Consider the following 18,360-nt stretch of genomic DNA (forward strand, 5'->3'; position numbering starts at 1 on the left):
TATAAAGAGAATTGAAAATGAATCTTGATGTGAATGGAAGGGGAGAGGGAGTGGGAAAGGGGAGGGTTGTGGGTGGGAGGGAAGTTATGGGGGGGGGGAGTCATTGTAATCCATAAGCTGTACTTTGGAAATTTATATTCATTAAATAAAAGTTTAAAAAAAAAAGAAAGAAGGAAGAAATAAATATACATAAAAAAATAAAGAGTATCAGAAGGTAAAAAAAATAAAATAAAAACTTTAAAAACTAAAAACAAAGTCCTGATTGTTTACTCAAATTTGAAATAAAACCATGCATTTTCTAAATTAAAAAAATATCAAAAATCACACAATTTGAAAGCAGGGGCCTGTATGAATCGTATACTGTGTCTCCATTGCCCAATGACAATAGCACTGTAATGGTTAACAGAAATACTCTGCTTCCATTGTCAGTGGCTTGTGGACATGTTTATATGCATCAGAGTTTCTGCAAGGGATTTTGGTCACTTTTGTGCTGTTATTTTAATATTCATTGCTACTTAAAAATTTAAAACTTTTTATGTCACATAATATCATCAGAGATGTCATTAAATCACATTGCTTGTGCTTGTGCTGAAAATCATGTCTGAAAATTACTAACTTTGAGATGGAAATTACATAAAATGCCACTATATACCCCAAAAAAGCCACTGAGATAGGCTGGGCAGTAAATTTAAATGAGTCCCTGGGGGAAATTTTAGAGAAAATACTTAGAAAAGAAAAAAGAAATTAGGGAATATTGAAGGACAAAGATGCTATGTGTTTGAGGGTAGATACCCTTGAGATACTACTTCCTTCTACTCTGCCTTCAACTATTGCTTTTCTTTTAAAAAATTAATTCTGTATTATAAAAGTTTAAAGTTGCATGAAGTCTTTAGGAATGCACCCTTGACATAAACAAGAATATGCTCTATTGAAGTGTTATAAGTTGAATTCTGTCCCAAAAGATGTAAGAGTCCTCATCCCTGGCACCTGTGACTGTACCTTATCTGGAAAAGGTCTTTGCATTGATGCAGTTAGCATGAGGCTATTACAGGGAGCTCCAATCCTACATGACTGATGCTCTTTTACAAAGGGGAATCTACACACAGAGACACACATGAACCGGGGGAGACAGCATGGGACACAGAGAGAAGACGGCCTACAAGGCAAGGAGTGCCCGTGGCTGCTGGGAGATAGAAGGGAAGCACGGACCGGATGGTGTCTTAGAGCCCTTGAAGGAACCAGCCCCACAGACACTTTGATTTTACACTTCCAGCTTTCCAAACCCATGGAACAATACATCTCTGTAGTTTAAGCCACCTAGTCTGTGTTATGACAGCCCAGCCAACTAATACACTAAGTGACTGAATGAGTTGAAATAATTCACCTTTGAGGAAGGTACAAAGGTTGTGGGCTCACTGTTTTGGCCAACAGATGCTCCTGGAAGGGGGGAGGGATGCTCATCCCTGTTGTTATCAGTCCCAGGGGAAACCTTGCTTTCTCACCAGCTGCCTTTCTGAGAGACTGGCTGACTTGCGAGCAGAGTGAGGACTTTGACTGGGGCTTTGACAGAGGCAGCTTGGAGCCTTGCCCCATGACCATGAACATTTCCCAGCCTCTGGCTCCAACTGGGGGAGCCGTCAGCAGGGCCAAGGCTTGTGTTTCTCAGGGTAAATCCCCCTCAGTCCCTTGCATTTTCGCTGTGAGCAAGGTCTGTGCAGGGCATGGCCGGAGAAAGAACAAAGGGCAAGAGACGGTGGGTTGAGGGGAGGATTTGAGTGCTGAGATGAATGGGTCAAATCTGAGCAGTAGAGGGGTGCAGTGAGCGGTGGTATGGGATAAAGTGCTGCACACAGTCAGCTCCCCAAGGAGAATCAGCTGGGGCTTTTGAAGGTGGAACATGGATGCTGATGGAGACAGAAATAGAAAACCTTCCTCCATGTTTGGCCAAAGAAAACTGTCAGTGCCATGCCCATTACTGGGGAGGGACCACGGCAGCATGGGCACTTTTGGAGTCACATGTCTGGTCATTCACAAAGCATGATGATTCTGGGGGCCATGCATGTTTTGTACAAGGCAGACAAAATGGCCAGTTGTGATTTCTGAAGAACGAGTGTCTACGGACAACTTTGTGTATAGAATAAGATCCAAGCAAACTGGTTCTGAGACAAATGCACCTTCCAGGCCTTGAATGCTCAGGTCTTTTCTGTGATCCAGCAGGAACCAAGTTTCTTTAGTAGATATTATAGGAGCTCATTTGCTATCCATTGTGCTCCCTTGCTTGCTCTATTTCTCAGCTGCCAAGTGCAGGCAGAGGTTCGGCAGTTTGTGCGTGCATTTGTAAGCAGTCATGTCGGTAAGAAAGCAGAGAGAGTCTCGCTTGACAGTATGTTCCCCAACATGGCCATCAGTGTGCTGTGCAAATAGAATTATGGTGAATGATTATGCTGGTAGCTGAGTTAAACTCCAGAACTCGGCAGAGGTTAAGGTGGGCCTAAGGGGCACTTTGGGTGAAGCCACCTGAAGTCTGAGCTGGTGCAGATGTGTGATGAGACCCAGAGGAATTCAGACCTGGGCGTACTGCTCGGGGCACTGCAGAAGAGACACTGTGTGTGTAAGGACAGAGTCTGAAGAGCAGCGGAGGCAGGGAGGAAGGTAAGGTCCTGGGCTCATGTTCTCTCTACAAAGCCTGACTCCTCCTGTGGCCCAGAGCCACTCTGTGGCCACTGTTAATCTGTAGCTTGCTGAATTCATTCCCTAGAGCTGTTGAAAAAATTGTCTCAAACTTGGGGGCTTAAACAATAGAATTTTTATTTTCTCCCAGTTTTGGAGGCCAGAAAGGCAAAGTTAAGATTGTTGGTAGGGGCCGGTGCTGTAGCACAATAGGTTAATCCTCCGCCTGTGGTGCTGGCACCCCATATGCGTGCCGGTTCTAGTCCTGGCTGCTCCTCTTCCTATCCAGTTCTCTGCTGTGGCCTGGGAAAGCTTGGGCCCCTGCACCCACGTGGGAGACCAGGAATAAGTACTGGTTCCTGGCTTTCAAATGGCTTAGCACCGGCCATTGCGGCCATTTGGGGAGGGACCCAGTAGATGGAAGACCTCTCTCTCTGTCTCTCCCTCTCACTGTCTGTAACTCTGCCTCTCAAATGAATAAATAAAACCTTTTTTTAAAAAAAGATTGTTGGCAGGGTTGCTCTCCTTGCTAGTGCTGTAGGGGAGAGTCCTTCCTCGCCTCCCCAGCTTCTGGTGGCTGTCAGCACTGCACCACTCCATGATCACAGGTCGTCCTCCTGCGTGTGTCCTCTCTCTGTCTCTTACAGGGACACATGTCCTTGGACTGGCGCCCACCGGGGTAACCCAGAATGATCTATTATCTTCATTACTCATTTTTTTAAAGATTAACATTTTATTCTTAAGTGTTGAAACTTAACTGAAAAGTGATCCCTGTTAAATATAAGAGTGGGAATAAGAGAGGGAGGAGATGTACAGTTCAGCACATGCTCAATTGGACTTGCCCCAAATGGTAGAGTTAGAAACATACCAGGGGATTCCAATTCAATCCCATCAAGGTGGCATGTATCAATGCCATCTCACTAGTCCCAGTGATCAATTTCTGTTCACAATTGATCATAATGATAGGTCTAAGAGTCAAAGGGATCACACAAACAAGACTAGTGTCTGCAAATACTAACCGATAGAAAAAAAAGGGAGAGAACTATCCAACATGGGAAGCGGGATACACAGCAGACTCATAGAATGGTGGATGTCCTAAACAGCACTCTGGCCTCAGAATCAGCCCTTAAGGCATTCAGATCTGGCTGAAAAGCCCATGAGAGTATTTCAGGCATGGAAAGCCAAGACACTCTGGAAAAAAAAAAAAATGAGCTAAATGAAAGACCTCTGTGAGATCCCAGTGGAAAGAACAGGTCATCAAAGAAGGAGGTACTTTTCTCTGAAGGGAGGAGAGAACTTCCACTTTGACTATGACCTTGTCTAAATATGATCAGAGTTGGGGAACTCAAAAGGCTTCCATAGCCTTGGCAACTCATGACAAGAACCTAGGGAGATTACTGATGCCATAAACAGGAGTGTCAATTTGTTAAGTCAACAACAGGAGTCACTGTGCACTTACTCCTCATGTAGGATCTCTGTCCTTAATGTGCTGTACATTGTGATTTAATGCTATAAGTAGTACTCAAACAGTATTTTTCACTTTGTGTTTCTATGTGGGTGCAAACTGTTGAAATCTTTACTTAATATATGCTGAACTGATCTTCTGTATATAAAGAGAATTGAAAATGAATCTTGATGTGAATGGAAGGGGAGAGGGAGCGGGAAAGGGGAGGGTTGTGGGTGGGAGGGAAGTTATGGGGGAGGAAGTCATTGTAATCCATAAGCTGTACTTTGGAAATTTATATTCATTAAAGTTAAAAAAAAGATTAACTTATTTATTGAAGGTCAGAGTTACAGAGAGAGAGAGAGAGAAAATCTTCCACCCTCTGGCTCACTCCTGGAATGGCTGCAATGGCCGGGGCTGGGCCAGGCCAAAGCAAGGAGTCTGGAGCTTCTTCCAGTCTCCAGTATTGGTACAGGGGCCCAACCACTTGGGCCATCCTTCATTGCTTTCCTCCAGGCACAACTGGATTGGAAGTGGAGCAGCTGGGACTTGAACTGGTGCCCATATGGAGTGTTAGCTGTGCAGGTGTTGGCTTAACCTGCTATGCCACCATGCCGGCACCACTTAATTACTTCTACAAGGACACTTTTTGAAACAAAGTTGCATAAACAGTTCCTGGTGGTTAGAAGATGAACATACTATTTTGGATAACACTACGTAACCCATTACCGTTGCTGACAGAATCAGAGAATTGCAAGGACCTACATCCTTGTTGTTTTTCAATAAACTTTTTCGGTCTGTATATCACAAAGAAAAACTGGCTTTGTGTATGTGTGTGGAGTCTAGTGGCAGAGTAAACCAATTTTCAGGATGTCTATCAGCCAGAGCTGCACACTTTTTTTTTTTTTTGACAGGCAGAGTGGACAGTGAGAGAGAGAGACAGAGAGAAAGGTCTTCCTTTGCCGTTGGTTCACCCTCCAATGGCCGCCGTGGCCAGCGCGCTGCGGCTGGCGCACCGCGCTGATCCGATGGCAGGAGCCAGGAGCCAGGTGCTTTTCCTGGTCTCCCATAGGGTGCAGGGCCCAAGCACCTGGGCCATCCTCCACTGTACTCCCTGGCCACAGCAGAGAGCTGGCCTGGAAGAGGGGCAACCGGGACAGAATCCGGCGCCCCGACCGGGACTAGAACCCGGTGTGCTGGCGCCGCTAGGCGGAGGATTAGCCTAGTGAGCCGCGGCGCCGGCCCAGAGCTGCACACTTTGTGATGTCCAGGTGATACCCTCTCTTTGGCTATCCAATCCAATCTTCTACTGCTCTCCAAGTGCCATGATCCCTTCTTCTGGTGAATAAATTGGACTCAATGGCTATGAATGGTGCAAGCGGCATGAGATACCATGTAACTCACATGGGTTCCAAGTGTTTGGTACAATTCTAAACAACTCTATTGTAGTCTCATGACCTACAGGAATGATCTACTGTAATACCAGTACAGATAGAGCCTTTGGCTGCTAATTATTTATTTTTTAAAAATGTATTTACTTATTTGAAAGACAGAGAGAGGGAGAGAGAGAGAGAGAGAGAGAGAGAGAGAGAGAGAGAGAAACAGAGAGATCTTCCATCTGCTGATCATTCCCCTGGTGCCCGCAATGGCCAGAGCTGGGCCTTTCTGAAGCCAGGAGCCAGTAGCTTTATCCAAGTCTCCCATGTGGGTGCAGGGGCTCAAAAGTTTGAGCCATATGCCGCTGCTGTCCCAGGCTCAGTAGCACAGAGCAGGATCAGAAGTGGAGCAGCCACGACTTGAACTGGTGCCCGTATGGGATGCCACTGCCATGAGCAATAGCTTAACCCACTATGCCACACCACTGGCCCCTAATTATTTTCTTTTAAAAAATTATTTGAGGGCCGGCGCCATGGCTCACTAGGCTAATCCTCCGCCTTGTGGCGCCAGCACACTGGGTTCTAGTCCCAGTCGGGGCGCTGGATTCTGTCCCGGTTGCCCATCTTCCAGGCCAGCTCTCTGCTGTGGCCTGGGAGTGTAGTGGAGGATGGCCCAAGTGCTTGGGCCCTGCACCCCATGGGAGACCAGGAGAAGCACCTGGCTCCTGCTAGCGGATCAGTGCGATGCGCCGGCCACAGCGCGCCAGCCGCGGCGTCCATTGGAGGTTGAACCAATGGCAAAAGAAGACATTTCTCTCTGTCTCTCTCTCTCACTGTCCACTCTGCCTGTCAAAAAAAAAAAAAATTATTTGAGACTCAGAGAGACAGAGAGAGAGCACTCTTATTCTCTGGTTCACTCCCTAATCCTCTACATCCTCCCCACCTTCCCCCAACCACCTGCCGTGGCTAGAGTGGACCAAGCCAAAAGTAGGAGCCAGGAACTCAATCCAGGTCTCTCAAGTGGGTAGCAGCAACCCAATTACTTGAGCCATCACAGCCCATAAAAGGTGTGCAATAGAAGGAAGTTGGGATCAGGATTCAAGGACTGAAGCCAGATAACAAAATCATGCACTCCAATATAAGACATGGGCCTTCTAACCAGCATCTTAACCTCTGGGACAAATGCATCAAATTGTCATGGACAGCATGCCCATGTATCTGATCAGACATTATTTCTTGGGGTTTCTGGAAGAAATTAGAAGTTGAATCAGTGGACAGAGGGAACACACAGCTTTCCCACCGTGGGTAGGCATCCTTTCATCTCTGGAAGACCTGAACGGAACAGAAAGTGAAGGAAGGTTGGATATGCCCTCTCACTGCCTGGCCGTTGAACTGGATATTCAGCTCCTGCCTGTTCCTGGTTCGAAGGCCTTAGACTCAGATTGGACTCTGCACTATTGGTGCCCCAGCCTGAGGCCTTTCAGTAACAGCGCTGGCTTTCCTGGGTCCCCCGTGTTTAGAGGGCAGAGCATGGGACTTCTCTGTAATCGTGTGAATCAACTCCTCATGATAAATTCTCTCCCTCTCTCTCTCTCTCCCTCTCTCTCTCTCTCTCTCTCTCACACACACACACACACACTGACACACAAACTCACTCACTGGTTCTGTGTCTCTGAAGAACCCTGATGAAAACAAAGCCCAGCCGGCGCCGCGGCTCACTAGGCTAATCCTCCGCCTTGCGGTGCCGGCACACCGGGTTCTAGTCCCGGTCGGGGTGCCGGATTCTGTCCCGGTTGCCCCTCTTCCAGGCCAGCTCTCTGCTGTGGCCAGGGAGTGCAGTGGAGGATGGCCCAGGTGCTTGGGCCCTGCACCCCATGGGAGACCAGGATAAGTACCTGGCTCCTGCCATCGGATCAGCATGGTGCACCAGCCGCGGCAGCCACTGGAGGGTGAACCAACGGTAAAGGAAGACCTTTCTCTCTGTCTCTCTTTCTCACTGTCCACTCTGCCTGTCAAAAAATAAAAAAAAAAAAGAAAAACAAAACAAAGCCCCAGATTCCCCACACCAGTCCTCCTAGAAGGTCCTGCCTTGGTTTGCAGATGCAACGTGTAAAGGACTCCTTGCACCTTTCCCCTCCTTCCCCTCCCCACCTCACTTCCTCCCTTTTGTGGAGACCCTGGTGCCTAACCAGACTGTTCTCAACTCCTTCCCATGCAAATGGCCAAGCAGATCAGCTGCACAGGGCAGCTATGACACAGATCAGAGGGAAATTCCCAGAGAATTCAAAGAGCCCCCTATTCTTCTGCCAACTGCCTTCTATACCCCCCTCCCCAGTGGTAAATTTCCCCCTCCTAACCGGGATAAAAACCTGAGTCCCAAATGCGCCCTGTGCACAGTCTCTTGGCAAAGACAGACTATTGCCAACCTCTTTGCTTCCAATAAAGCAACCTGTCTTTGTTGAGGTTGGTCTCCATCTCTTTTTTTCCATCTCTCCTAAGAAAGACCAGAACCCCGAGCTATTCCAGACCTAACGACATGAAGTGACATCTCTGCCCTCTCCCTTTGTGGGTAAGGAAACTGGGATCCAGAGAGGGGATGATTGAACAGTGGCTCTCTGTTCAAGTGCTACCTCAACATTTCATTCCCCATCTCAAAAAATAACCACATTAACAGCTCCCACAGTCCCCAATGACGACTTTTCACCTGAAAAATATGTAAGTGTTGACTTTATTTTATTTTTTTTAATAGCTTCCCACCCATGCCACACAGACACATGGAGCCCATCACCCCACCAGCATGAGTTATAAAATACTGCATAACCATTCTGTTCTGTGGCTTTTGGGCCCCATCTGTTAGCCCATATAAAACAAAATTTATATTAAATGAGATTTTCGAAAAATCATCATGACCTAAATTGAACATCATTTGATGGGAGCAAAACATATGTTGGCAATTTTGCTGTTGGTTCTTGGCTTGGGGCGATCTGAGCTCTGGGGGGAAGGAGGGGCTGCTCTCCAGAGCCCATTGTTCTCCTGTCAGAGTTGCTCCTGACACCTCCGCTTCTTGTGAGCAGTCTTCATCTGAGGCCGAGTGGCTGGAATGCTGCTGACCTCCTTAGAAATTCAAATTTTCCCTGTTTAGACCTATTGTTAACAGAGACAAGCTCTAAGACATCATATTCAGCTCAGGTTCTCCTATGACAGTTCTCTGGGCTGCTCCAATTTGGGGAAAATTGGCAGAGTCAGCTTGGGTAAAGGTTGAGAGAACAGGAGCAAGCATTTCAAGACTGGACAAAACATGGACAAATCAGTGTAAGAATCGATCAACAGCTTTGCTGAGGAGCAGGGCTCACTTGAGGCCATCGGGGAAGGCACACGGATGTGTTTGGGGTGTAGGTTGGACCAGGGGCACTGTAGTTTACAGGTAACAAGAGGCCATGTAGACTGTCCCACCTGAGCCTCACAATTACCCATGAGACAGCCATGGTTGCTCCCACTTCACAGGGACAGAAACCAAGGCTGATAAAATATGTTATTTGCTCACGTTCAGCTAGTAGAGAACAACGAATCGATTTCCAGTGTTGCCTTCTAATTAGGTATCGTATCCCAATAGGGGTCCATTGTAAGTGCAGGTGCCTATTTTCTTCTTGACTAGGACATTTTCCTAAGAGAAATCTCTACAGTTAAGTGGCTAGGACTGCATAGAAGAAAAGAGTGGAAGAACACTCATGGCACACAAGGTGCGAGAGTGCAAATGACGGAGAAGAGCTTGGGGACTTGTGTGATAAACTCTATTCCCTTCAGCTCCAAACTCCAGCTAATCTGAATTTCCAGCCACATCACAGGAATCATTAATTACGTTTGGACTACACTTTGAGTAATGAATAGAGATATGTACCAGGTGCTTGGCAATATCTAAAATTAAATATCTGATTTTTAATCCTCACAATGACTCAGGGTGGCAGGGAGTGGGAGTTGCCCCGCTGTTTTACAGATTAGGGGAAAGATGCAGAAAGCTATGTAACTGGCTGGCGCCGTGGCTCATTAGGCTAATCCTCCGCCTGCAGTGCTGGCACCCTGGGTTCTAGTCCCGGTTGGGGCACCGGTTCTGTCCCGGTTGCTCCTCTTCCAGTCCAGCTCTCTGCTGTGGCCCAGGAGTGCAGTGGAGGATGGCCCAAGTGCTTGGGCCCTGCACCTGCATGGGAGACCAGGAGGAAGCACCTGGCTCCTGGTTTAGGATCCGCCACAACGCAGCAGCTGTTTGGGGGGTGAATCAATGGAAAAAAGAAGACCTTTCTCTCTCTCTCTCTCACACTAACTCTGCCTGTCAAAAAAAAAAAAAAAAAAAAAAAACAAAACGAAAACACAGCTACATAACTGGCCTCCTCTAATCCTGCTTCAGAAGTGGGATTTAGCTCCAAGGTTGTAACTGTCCAGTGAGGTCAAGGTAACACCTCCAGTTTGAAACTCCTGAGGGGCTTCCTTTTTGGTTTGTTTGTTTCCCCTGGTTCTAGTCCCGGTCGGGGCGCCGGATTCTGTCCCGGTTGCCCCTCTTCCAGGCCAGCCCTCTGCTGTGGCCAGGGAGTGCAGTGGAGGATGGCCCAGGTGCTTGGGCCCTGCACCCCATGGGAGACCAGGAAAAGCACCTGGCTCCTGGCTCCTGCCATCGGATCAGCGCGGTGCGCCGGCCGCAGCGCGCCGGCCGCGGCGGCCATTGGAGGGTGAACCAACGGCAAAGGAAGACCTTTCTCTCTGTCTCTCTCTCTCTCACTGTCCACTCTGCCTGTCAAAAAAAAAAAAAAAAGAATTTCTTTTTCTCTTCCCTGCTGCCTTTGTCTTTTTCGTATCCACAGTCCTTATTCCATTTTGGTTTGGATTTCAACTAACTGGAATCTAATCCCTGATACTGTCAGCCGATCGAGAGAGCATCACGTATCAGTCCTCCAGGGAGGGCGTTTGGTAACGGAGACTCGGAATGAGCAAAAGGCTTTTAAGACTCTGGTGATTCTTTCTCCAGTAATGGAACTTGAGGCAGGCTGATGGGGGAGAGAGTGTTGAGAGCAGGGATCACCCCAGAGCTTCAGAACAGGTGGAGAAAGGGCGTGGTACAGGGGCCATGAGCATTCCCATCACCTGGGAGCTTGTTAGAAATGCAGCACCTGAGGCCTCCCCCACCCCACCCGGCACCACTGTGTTTTTTTGGTCTGAACTCCGGTAGTGGGCTGAGCTCAGTGCTGGGACCGACAGACAAACCTGATCCTTATTTCAAGCATTCATGTAAGAGGTAACTTAAGGCAAGAGCAGTAGAAAATGATATCTGGGCATATAAAAGTGAGCAGTTTGTTGAAAAACACAGTTGACGGATTCAACATCGAATAAACAGACCAACCTCAATGTGTGGTTGCTGATTTAGCAAGTGTCCCAGGTCAAATGGAATTGGAAGTGTTTTAGCTTTATCTAAATATCTAGATTCTCCCTCATGAAGGCAAATGTAAAATCGCCCACCTTTTTATTAGCCGTAGGAGAGTTGGTCAGATCCCTTTTCTTCAGGGATCCGGTGCAATCATTCCTCTCTCGGTTCAGTTCATGAATTAACCATTTCCCCTGGAACTGAAATTGGGAGAGTTTCCCTGAGCAGAAAGCAATTTTGCTCCCCTCCTTCTAAGTGCAGGTTAGCCCGAGGCCCAGCGGGCCGTGCTCTGCGGAGGTGCTCCAAGCTGACCTGTTCCTCTCTCAGCAATGTCATCTAGGAGATAAATCAGAGCCGGGGAATCGAAAAAAAAGCAGCCCCATAACTTGGCATTTTCTCAGCTTATCACACTGAGTTTTTGGCAAGTCTTTCAAACTTTAAGTGTTTCAAATTTTCCCCAATATAATTTACCTTGTGTCTCCTCCGGGGATGCTGAGTGAAGGTTAATGAGATGATGCGGCGGCTTTGATCTCCAGAGGAGTAAAGGAAGCTTATAAATATATCAAATGCAACGACGGCGGAGAGACGAGACTTTAAAAACGGAAACGATCCATCATTAAGGCAATCACTGCTCGGCACCAACTGTGCAGGTCCTGTGCGGGTCCTATTTATAGGCTGACCCTGAGGGTCACTGGGATGGGTGAGAGCCCTGCCTACAACCCGTCTGGCCACTTGCCCTCTCCTGCCACAGCCCTGGCACTGCCGCCCGGCTGCCTTCAGAACTTCAGTCTGTGTTTTCATCTTCGCTCACATCTCCAGGAGCAATTTTTATCCCCTCCTATCTCTCCTTTGCTATAAGGCCAGGCCCTCTGTGCCTTCAGGGCACTTCCTTAGAGCATATACTTAGTGCTATTTTTGCTCAGAACTCTCTTCTTTTTCCATCGTCCCGACATCATCACCGGCCCAGTCGTGGTGCCCCATCAGGTCGCAGCTGAGCTGTGTCTTCCCCGGGCAGCACAGAGGAACCCTACCTGAAATGAGAGGGCCTCAGGCCTCCGCCTTCCATCCTGTACTTCCTTCTCCTTTCTCTTCACCTGCATCGGTGGCTCTCAACTTGGCCTGCATATTGGATTCACCTGGCGACATCAACAAAGCCTGCTGTCCAGATCACACCTCGGGGAGGGAAATCACAATCCCTAGGGTTGGAGTCCCGGAATCGGGAGTTTTTAAAGGTTTCCAGCTGATTCCAGGGCACAAGTCAATTTGAGAAGCACTGTAAGAGGCTGTAACTCCTGAAGGCAGGGACAGGTAGGGCTGCTACCACAGTGCTGGTACACAGCTGGCATGCCATGCAGCTTGTGGAGGGAAAGAGAGGGGCCCTAGCTTTGTGGATCCTGAACTTCAGTGACCAGGTCACTACTAGAGGAACCAGCCCTTTGCTACCCAACGCCCTAAGATTTCTCTTCAACAGAAACAAGTGGATTTGATTTTCAGGAACTACAACCAAAGCTACCCAGATTCTTTCTTTCTTTCTTTAAAGATTTATTTATTTATTTGAAAGTCAGAGTTATACAGAGGAGAAGGAGAGGCAGAGAGAGAGAGAGAAGGGGAGAGAGAGAGAGAGAGAGATCTTCCATCTGCTTGTTCACTCCCCAGTTGGCCACAATGGCCAGAACTGCACTGATCTGAAGCCAGGAGCTTCCTCTGGGTCTTCCCACGTGGATGGAGCAGGGGCCCAAGGGCTTGGGCCATCTTCTACTGCTTCCCCAGGCCCTAGCAGAGAGCTGGATCAGAAGTGGAGCAGCTGAGATTTGAACCAGTGCCCATATGGGATGCCGGCACTGCAGGCGGCAGCTTTACCTGCTATGCCACAGCGCCGGCCACCTACCCCCCACCCCTCCCCAAGTTCTTTCACCACTCATTCTCCTCCCAGCTCCCACCGTCAGCTCACTCTTCCTAGTAAGGACACCTATTTAGAAAGCCACATTAAGATGAGAACGGGAAAGGAAGCTGACGGCCTCACATGATGTTTTTATTTGGATGTGGTACCTAATGAACAACGGCTTTCTACCATAAAGATCCCTGGAGCTGCGTATTCTTGACATTTGAGATAATTTATTTGAAAGGGCTTTGGAGCTGTAAAACACATTATTGTTCTTATTATTGCGTTTCATGTAGTCCCCTCATAAGCCATCCTGGGGTCTTTGTGATTGTTCTAGATAAAAGAGACAGTGAGAAGGGGGTTCGGGGGTTCAGGCGCAGTTGCTACCCCTGCAGGGTGGAGTGTGGTGGAGTACTCAGTGCAGGGTCCTTGGCCCCAAGGAGGGCCAGAGACTCGAAGAGAGGAGCCCTACCATCTTTATCTTCCCCTGGGCTCTGAAAGGTGGGAGGCGTCCTGCTTATCAGCATTTTCCCAAGGCCTGAGAGGATTCCTGGCACATAGCTATTATATCAACGATCAACATAAATAAATTATGGGTAATAAGATAGGCTTCTCTGAGCGCCAGGTCATAGCAAACTAACTTCAGTCCATCTAAGCATTTAAGGGTTTACGGAGGGATTAGGGGAGCTCAGATGGCCAAAACGAAAATCAGAAAAGAAAAAGGCAGACAACCCAGAACCACAGGAAGTGTGTGCCCAGGGATCTGTGGACTCCTGACTCTGGGACATCAGGCATCCTTGGTGTCACACACTTCTGCTTCTTTTGTTGTGTAGGATCATTCCCTCCTCCCGCAGGAGAACTGGGGAGATGTGGGGGCACAGGGGCAGCCAGTGGCTCTGAACTCACTTTTCCCAATCTTACTGCCTGGGAGAAAATCGCGGTCTCTGCCCAGGGTACGTTGCACCTGTGCAAGGGAAGGAAAGGATTGACCCAGGAGGAAGAGGTCGCTAACTCAGGACCGCTGAGGCCGACAGCAGTGCTGCACCTGCCGGAGCCTGGGGCAGGAGGGAGCTGTTTCCAAGGAGGCAGATGTTCTTAGAAAAGCGCCACTCGGATTGTTTCAGGAGAGCTCTAGACCCCATCGAGGAAGATAGGATGCACAGGCTACGGCTCTCAGTTGCAGAGTTTTTGGAAAGGCACAAGAAGGGCTAAATGCCTCCCTGCACATCAACTAAATGACATCGCTGAAACCGAATGTGTAATGCCTGCAAATCCCAAGCTACAAGTCCATTTGTTTAGAAATTAAGCTTACTTGCTTTTATGTTTTGACCAAAATTAGAATGGCATTTAGTCTAGAGTATCCCCAGTCTAGTAAAACAAAATTATGGTGGAAATTTTTAACCCAAATGAAAAACCAAGAGCGGGAGGGTGGAGATGGCTTTCCTGCCTTGGCGAGAGTCACGCTGGGTATTCACAGGGGTTTGGCTCTTTAACTAACTGGTTGGTGCTCCGTGCAGCTTTGGGGCCAGAAGACTGTGCACCTAAAGGAACAAACCCTTTTCCAGTGGTGCCCGTGGAGGTGCTGTTACCTGTTACACAGTATTTCACTTAATAGAGAATCAGAGGGTGAAGCCCTTTAACACATTCCTATTCCCTGTTGTCCCATAGTGTTCTGTTTTCTTTCCTTATGTATTTATTTTTTTCAAACGAGATTCCAAGGTAGCCTTTCCGAGAATGGACTTCGGCTGGTCGTAGACCAGAAACGTTCTGTGGCTCTTTCAGATGCTGCACGGTTCCAGAAGTGAGGCGGAGTGGCCGCTGGCTCCCCTCAGATCAGAGGTCTGGAATTCGTCTCTGGCAGAAACACCTTGTAAGGGGGATGTAGGGATGAAAGGACAGGGAAAGAATCCTGTTCCCCAGGAGCTTCATGTTGGCTGTGAAACTTTGGGAGTGGCAACACTGAGTGGAGGGACAGAAATCATTGTGTTCTGTCCCGAGGAGACCAAGCATGCAGGACAAGGCATGGCAATCAGAGATCCCAGGAGCAGGATAGATCCAGAATCGATCTTGGGCCCTGGCATAGCAAAGAACAAAGTGAGGCCCTGGAGGGTGGTTGAGATCCAGGTACAAGGAGACTGAATAGAGCTGTGAGCAGGAGCCTGGATCGAGAATACAAATCATAGCTGGACAGACAAGTGAGTTTGAAAATGCGACAGAGGTCGACTTCTTTACATTTTCCCAATTGTCCTCCCCCAGGCCAGTGACCCAGGAAAACACAATGACAGTAGCATTGTTATAGCTCATTTTAAATAGGACTGCTTTCCTGCTGCAGCCTTCACAGACAAAGTTCCCATACAAATTGCTGCTGAGCGTTGCCACATATTAAATAGGGTTCTTTGGTGAAGTTGTAGTTCAGAGTAGCAAGAATTTTAAATATTGCTATTTAAAATAAACACTTCATCGATGCGGCTGCCCTCTGTTAGCATAATTGCTCTCAGGGGGCAAATGATTTTTCATGTAACCAAATGAATTAATAGATATGTAGCTCTATGGGGAGCCGTTCTCTTCCTAACTCACACACAGACACATGGTGTGGGAGCAGAGGGCAGAATACAGAGAGGACTGAATTGCTCTGCATAAGAAATCAAATTGAATTCAGGGTTTGTGTGGACAGAAGGAAGAGGGAGGTAAAGGAAGTGAGAGAACCAGGAGAGCAGTACGAGGGAGGCTGGGGCTTGGGAATGAGAAGTAAGATGGCCCTCCTGGAAGCAAGGCTGGCTAGGGGACTTGCAATACCAATGGCCACCGTCCAGTTCCCTCCTTGTGTTAGACCTCCCAGTCTTTCATATGTGAAAAGTATAGATCTCCAGAAATGCTAAAAGAACAGCACGGTGACTTCCTGTGGGTCCACTTCGTGGGGTCAAGAACTGTAAACATTTTAGCCAAAGTTGCTTTGTTTCCCTCTCTCTCTCACTGTTTTTTATTGTTCTGACTTTTAACTGTTTTGTGGAACAATTGACGTGTAAATTGAAGAATATCATGGCACTTGAGCACTACGGATTTTACTAAATAAAGTACTTTCAGAAGTTGGTAGAAAAGTCGTATTGAAAGATAAGTTTATTTTGCTGCAAAACGATTTGAAATCCGTGCATAGGTTTTTCATGATCTGTGTTTCCATAAGCTTTGCATTTTTTTTAGAGATCTTCCGTCCTCTAGTTCACTTCCCAAATGCCCTGTAATAGCTATGGCCAGGCCAGGCTGAGGCATGAGCCCTGAAGTCAATTTGGGTCTCCCACATGGGTTGCAGGGCCCCAATAATTAAGCTACAACAGGCTACCTCCAGCGTATGCAACAATAGGAAGCTGGAACTGGGAGCGAGGCTGGTACTCAAACCCAGACAGCGGGGTGTGGGCGTCCCAAGCACCAGCTTTTAACCATTGCACCAAACATCCACCCCCCCATGAACTTTGTGAGGATCCCCCATATCCCCCTTGTTTAACTCATGTCACTTGAATAGCAACAGGAAGGGTCCATGTCAAAGCCTGCAGAACTGAGACATCCAGGTGGTTGGCGCCAGAATACTGAAAAGCCCACAGCCAGGAAGTGTCCTCCTGCCCCATGCAGATAACGGCCTTACTGTACCCAATTTCCAGCAGGCTTGCTCTGGGGTGTGGAAATGTCTTCCTGGAGATTGCCATCCTTGCTAGAGATCTCACTCTCTCCCTCTTTTTCTTCTCAGAGCCTTTCCCATGTGAGCGTGTTTCTTTGTGAACCATCTCCTTGCTGTGCCCATCTCAGACTGTCTTCCACCTGGGTACCCCAGGTCTTAGAGGGTGGGTGTGTTTTGGGTGAGGGTACAGTGCAGCAGGTGTGGCAGGGCAGCAGAGAGAGTGGTGTGTTGGGGCTAAGAGATCTTGAATGCCATTTAGCCCAGAGCAGCCCCAGGACTGGCTTGGATAAAGGCTGTTATGGACCAACTCTGATGCCCCGTCAGTTTGACTTTGTGTCTCTGTCCATCACCTTGTCTCTGTTTATGTCTCTGACTGTTGTTCCTTCCCTCCCCATGTCTGTATCTTCCTCTGTCTTTTTGAGTTTCTGGCTTCCTCTGTCTATTTACCTCCACCTGTCTGCCTGTCTGTCAAACCTACCTCCTCTCTTTACCATCTCTCCTCTGCCAAGTTCAAACGATGCAGAACTTGAGGAAGCTTGTGGAATCCGGGACAGGCTGTGCCACTCATCAGAGTTAGGCACTCTCTTTTCAGGTTGTTTGTGTCCCAGTACCCCATGGGAAGCACTTTGGGGCCTTTTCGAGGAAAGCTGGAGTGTGGCGCTGGAGTGTGGCTCTGAAGCGTTAACACTGGCAGTAATGAATAGGGTAATAGACATACACTGCTTTGTAATTCTACGTTGGTGTCCATTTGGATGTAAATGCTCAAGGAGTAAACAGGGGCCACATCCAAAGATGAGACTCTTTCTTTACAACTCTCATCCTCTACCATGTCAGGTGGATGGAATTCCCTCTGTGCCAATTAAGATGTTCTGAAGATGCAGGCGTGCATTTCCAGAGTCTGAGCAGGTCTGCTTCCTTTGAATTCAAGGGCCTTGAAGACAGCCCCCTGATGTGTGCTGGAGTAGAGGTTCCTGCCAGTGCAATGAGGACCTTGGCCGAGAAGTCAGAAATCCCAATGGCATCCTGGGATGCACATCTCAGAGAGCAACTGCGGAGTCCTTGCTCTATGCCCATCCATCCCTATGACTCATCTAAAATTCTTGGGCTCTGGATTTTGTTACACAGGCTCTGGTGGCACAGCTGATGAGCAAGGCGCATGAAACAAAATCAATGGCATTTTTTTTCTGTTGGACATCATTTCACTCTCCTAATTGGGTCTCACAGAAAAATCTCTCTTTTGGGCAGGCAATGTCTAAATCAAGCACCAGCCGTAACAGGAGCAGCTTATAAGACAACCCTGCTGGGTCTGTTGCATTTGAATTCTGTGTTAGATCATTGCAGTGTGTTTTCTCTGTCTTCCAGGAGAAACCTCTAGAGGGAACACTTTGTTAAGCCAAATTATTTAGGTTCACTGCAAATAATGTTACAGACTATTCTTTAAATTCAAAGCAATCAACATTTACTGGGAAACCATTATGTCCCTGCACTGTGCTAGGTCTGTAGACGTATACACAGAGGGCCTAGGGTGACCAAGACAGTGTTGACAATAAGCACACAGAAGGAAAACTGGGAAGGCAAGCAGGAGCCCCACCGACCCCCGAATGGGAGTTGCATGGTACAAGAAGGAACTTGAAGGATACAAAGGACTTTGGTGGCTGGGGAATGGAGATAATGGGGACATCTCCAGGGAGACAGTCTACAGCATGGAATGCTGCAGCCTAGAGCTGCTTCGGGATCTGCACCAAGAGTCTGGAGATGTTTGGTGGGAGGCGGGGAAAGTCTGTCTGGGGATTTGGGTGTTTTCACTGACTCACAAGGAGCCATTGAGGTTTCCTCTGCTTTTGAAATAAGCACAGACTGAGTTTATGTGGTGGGCTGAATTTTAGGACTTGGGATTTTGTTGTATGC

At 48.0% G+C, this 18,360-nt stretch overlaps 1 protein-coding gene across 4 annotated transcripts; it reads right to left on the reverse strand.

Moving 5' to 3' along the window:
* Positions 1-8,245: 8,245 nt before the first annotated feature.
* On the reverse strand, positions 8,246-12,092 carry LOC149121789 (uncharacterized). Of its 4 annotated transcripts, XM_089316274.1 has the most exons (4): positions 11,932-12,084; positions 11,372-11,491; positions 10,996-11,100; positions 8,246-8,604 (listed from the first exon to the last, which is right to left on the reverse strand). In XM_089316274.1, exons 1-4 carry the CDS (start codon positions 11,998-12,000, stop codon positions 8,527-8,529), a joined length of 372 nt encoding a protein of 123 aa, XP_089172400.1. In that variant the 5' UTR covers positions 12,001-12,084; the 3' UTR covers positions 8,246-8,526. The 4 variants fall into 4 exon arrangements, 3 of the variants coding, with proteins under 3 accessions (XP_089172400.1, XP_089172398.1, XP_089172399.1); XM_089316272.1 differs by having other exon boundaries at positions 11,372-12,083; XM_089316273.1 differs by having other exon boundaries at positions 8,246-8,634; positions 11,372-12,078.
* Positions 12,093-18,360: the final 6,268 nt, after the last annotated feature.

The sequence above is a fragment of the Oryctolagus cuniculus genome, chromosome 16, assembly GCF_051225735.1.
Source record: "Oryctolagus cuniculus isolate XC-2025 breed Fujian yellow rabbit chromosome 16, ASM5122573v1, whole genome shotgun sequence".
Lineage (NCBI taxonomy): Eukaryota > Metazoa > Chordata > Mammalia > Lagomorpha > Leporidae > Oryctolagus > Oryctolagus cuniculus.

Excerpts from the sequence above, each read along its gene's own strand:
- LOC149121789 (XM_089316272.1), bottom strand. The coding sequence starts at position 11,701 with ATGAAAACACAGACTGAAGTTCTGAAGGCAGCCGGGCGGCAGTGCCAG. Across the intron at positions 11,101-11,371 it reads ATCCCCGGAGGAGACACAAG|TTCCAGGGGAAATGGTTAAT; the intron begins GTAAATTATATT and ends TCCCAATTTCAG. Across the intron at positions 8,605-10,995 it reads CTCCTACGGCTAATAAAAAG|GAGGTCAGCAGCATTCCAGC; the intron begins GTGGGCGATTTT and ends TGAATTTCTAAG.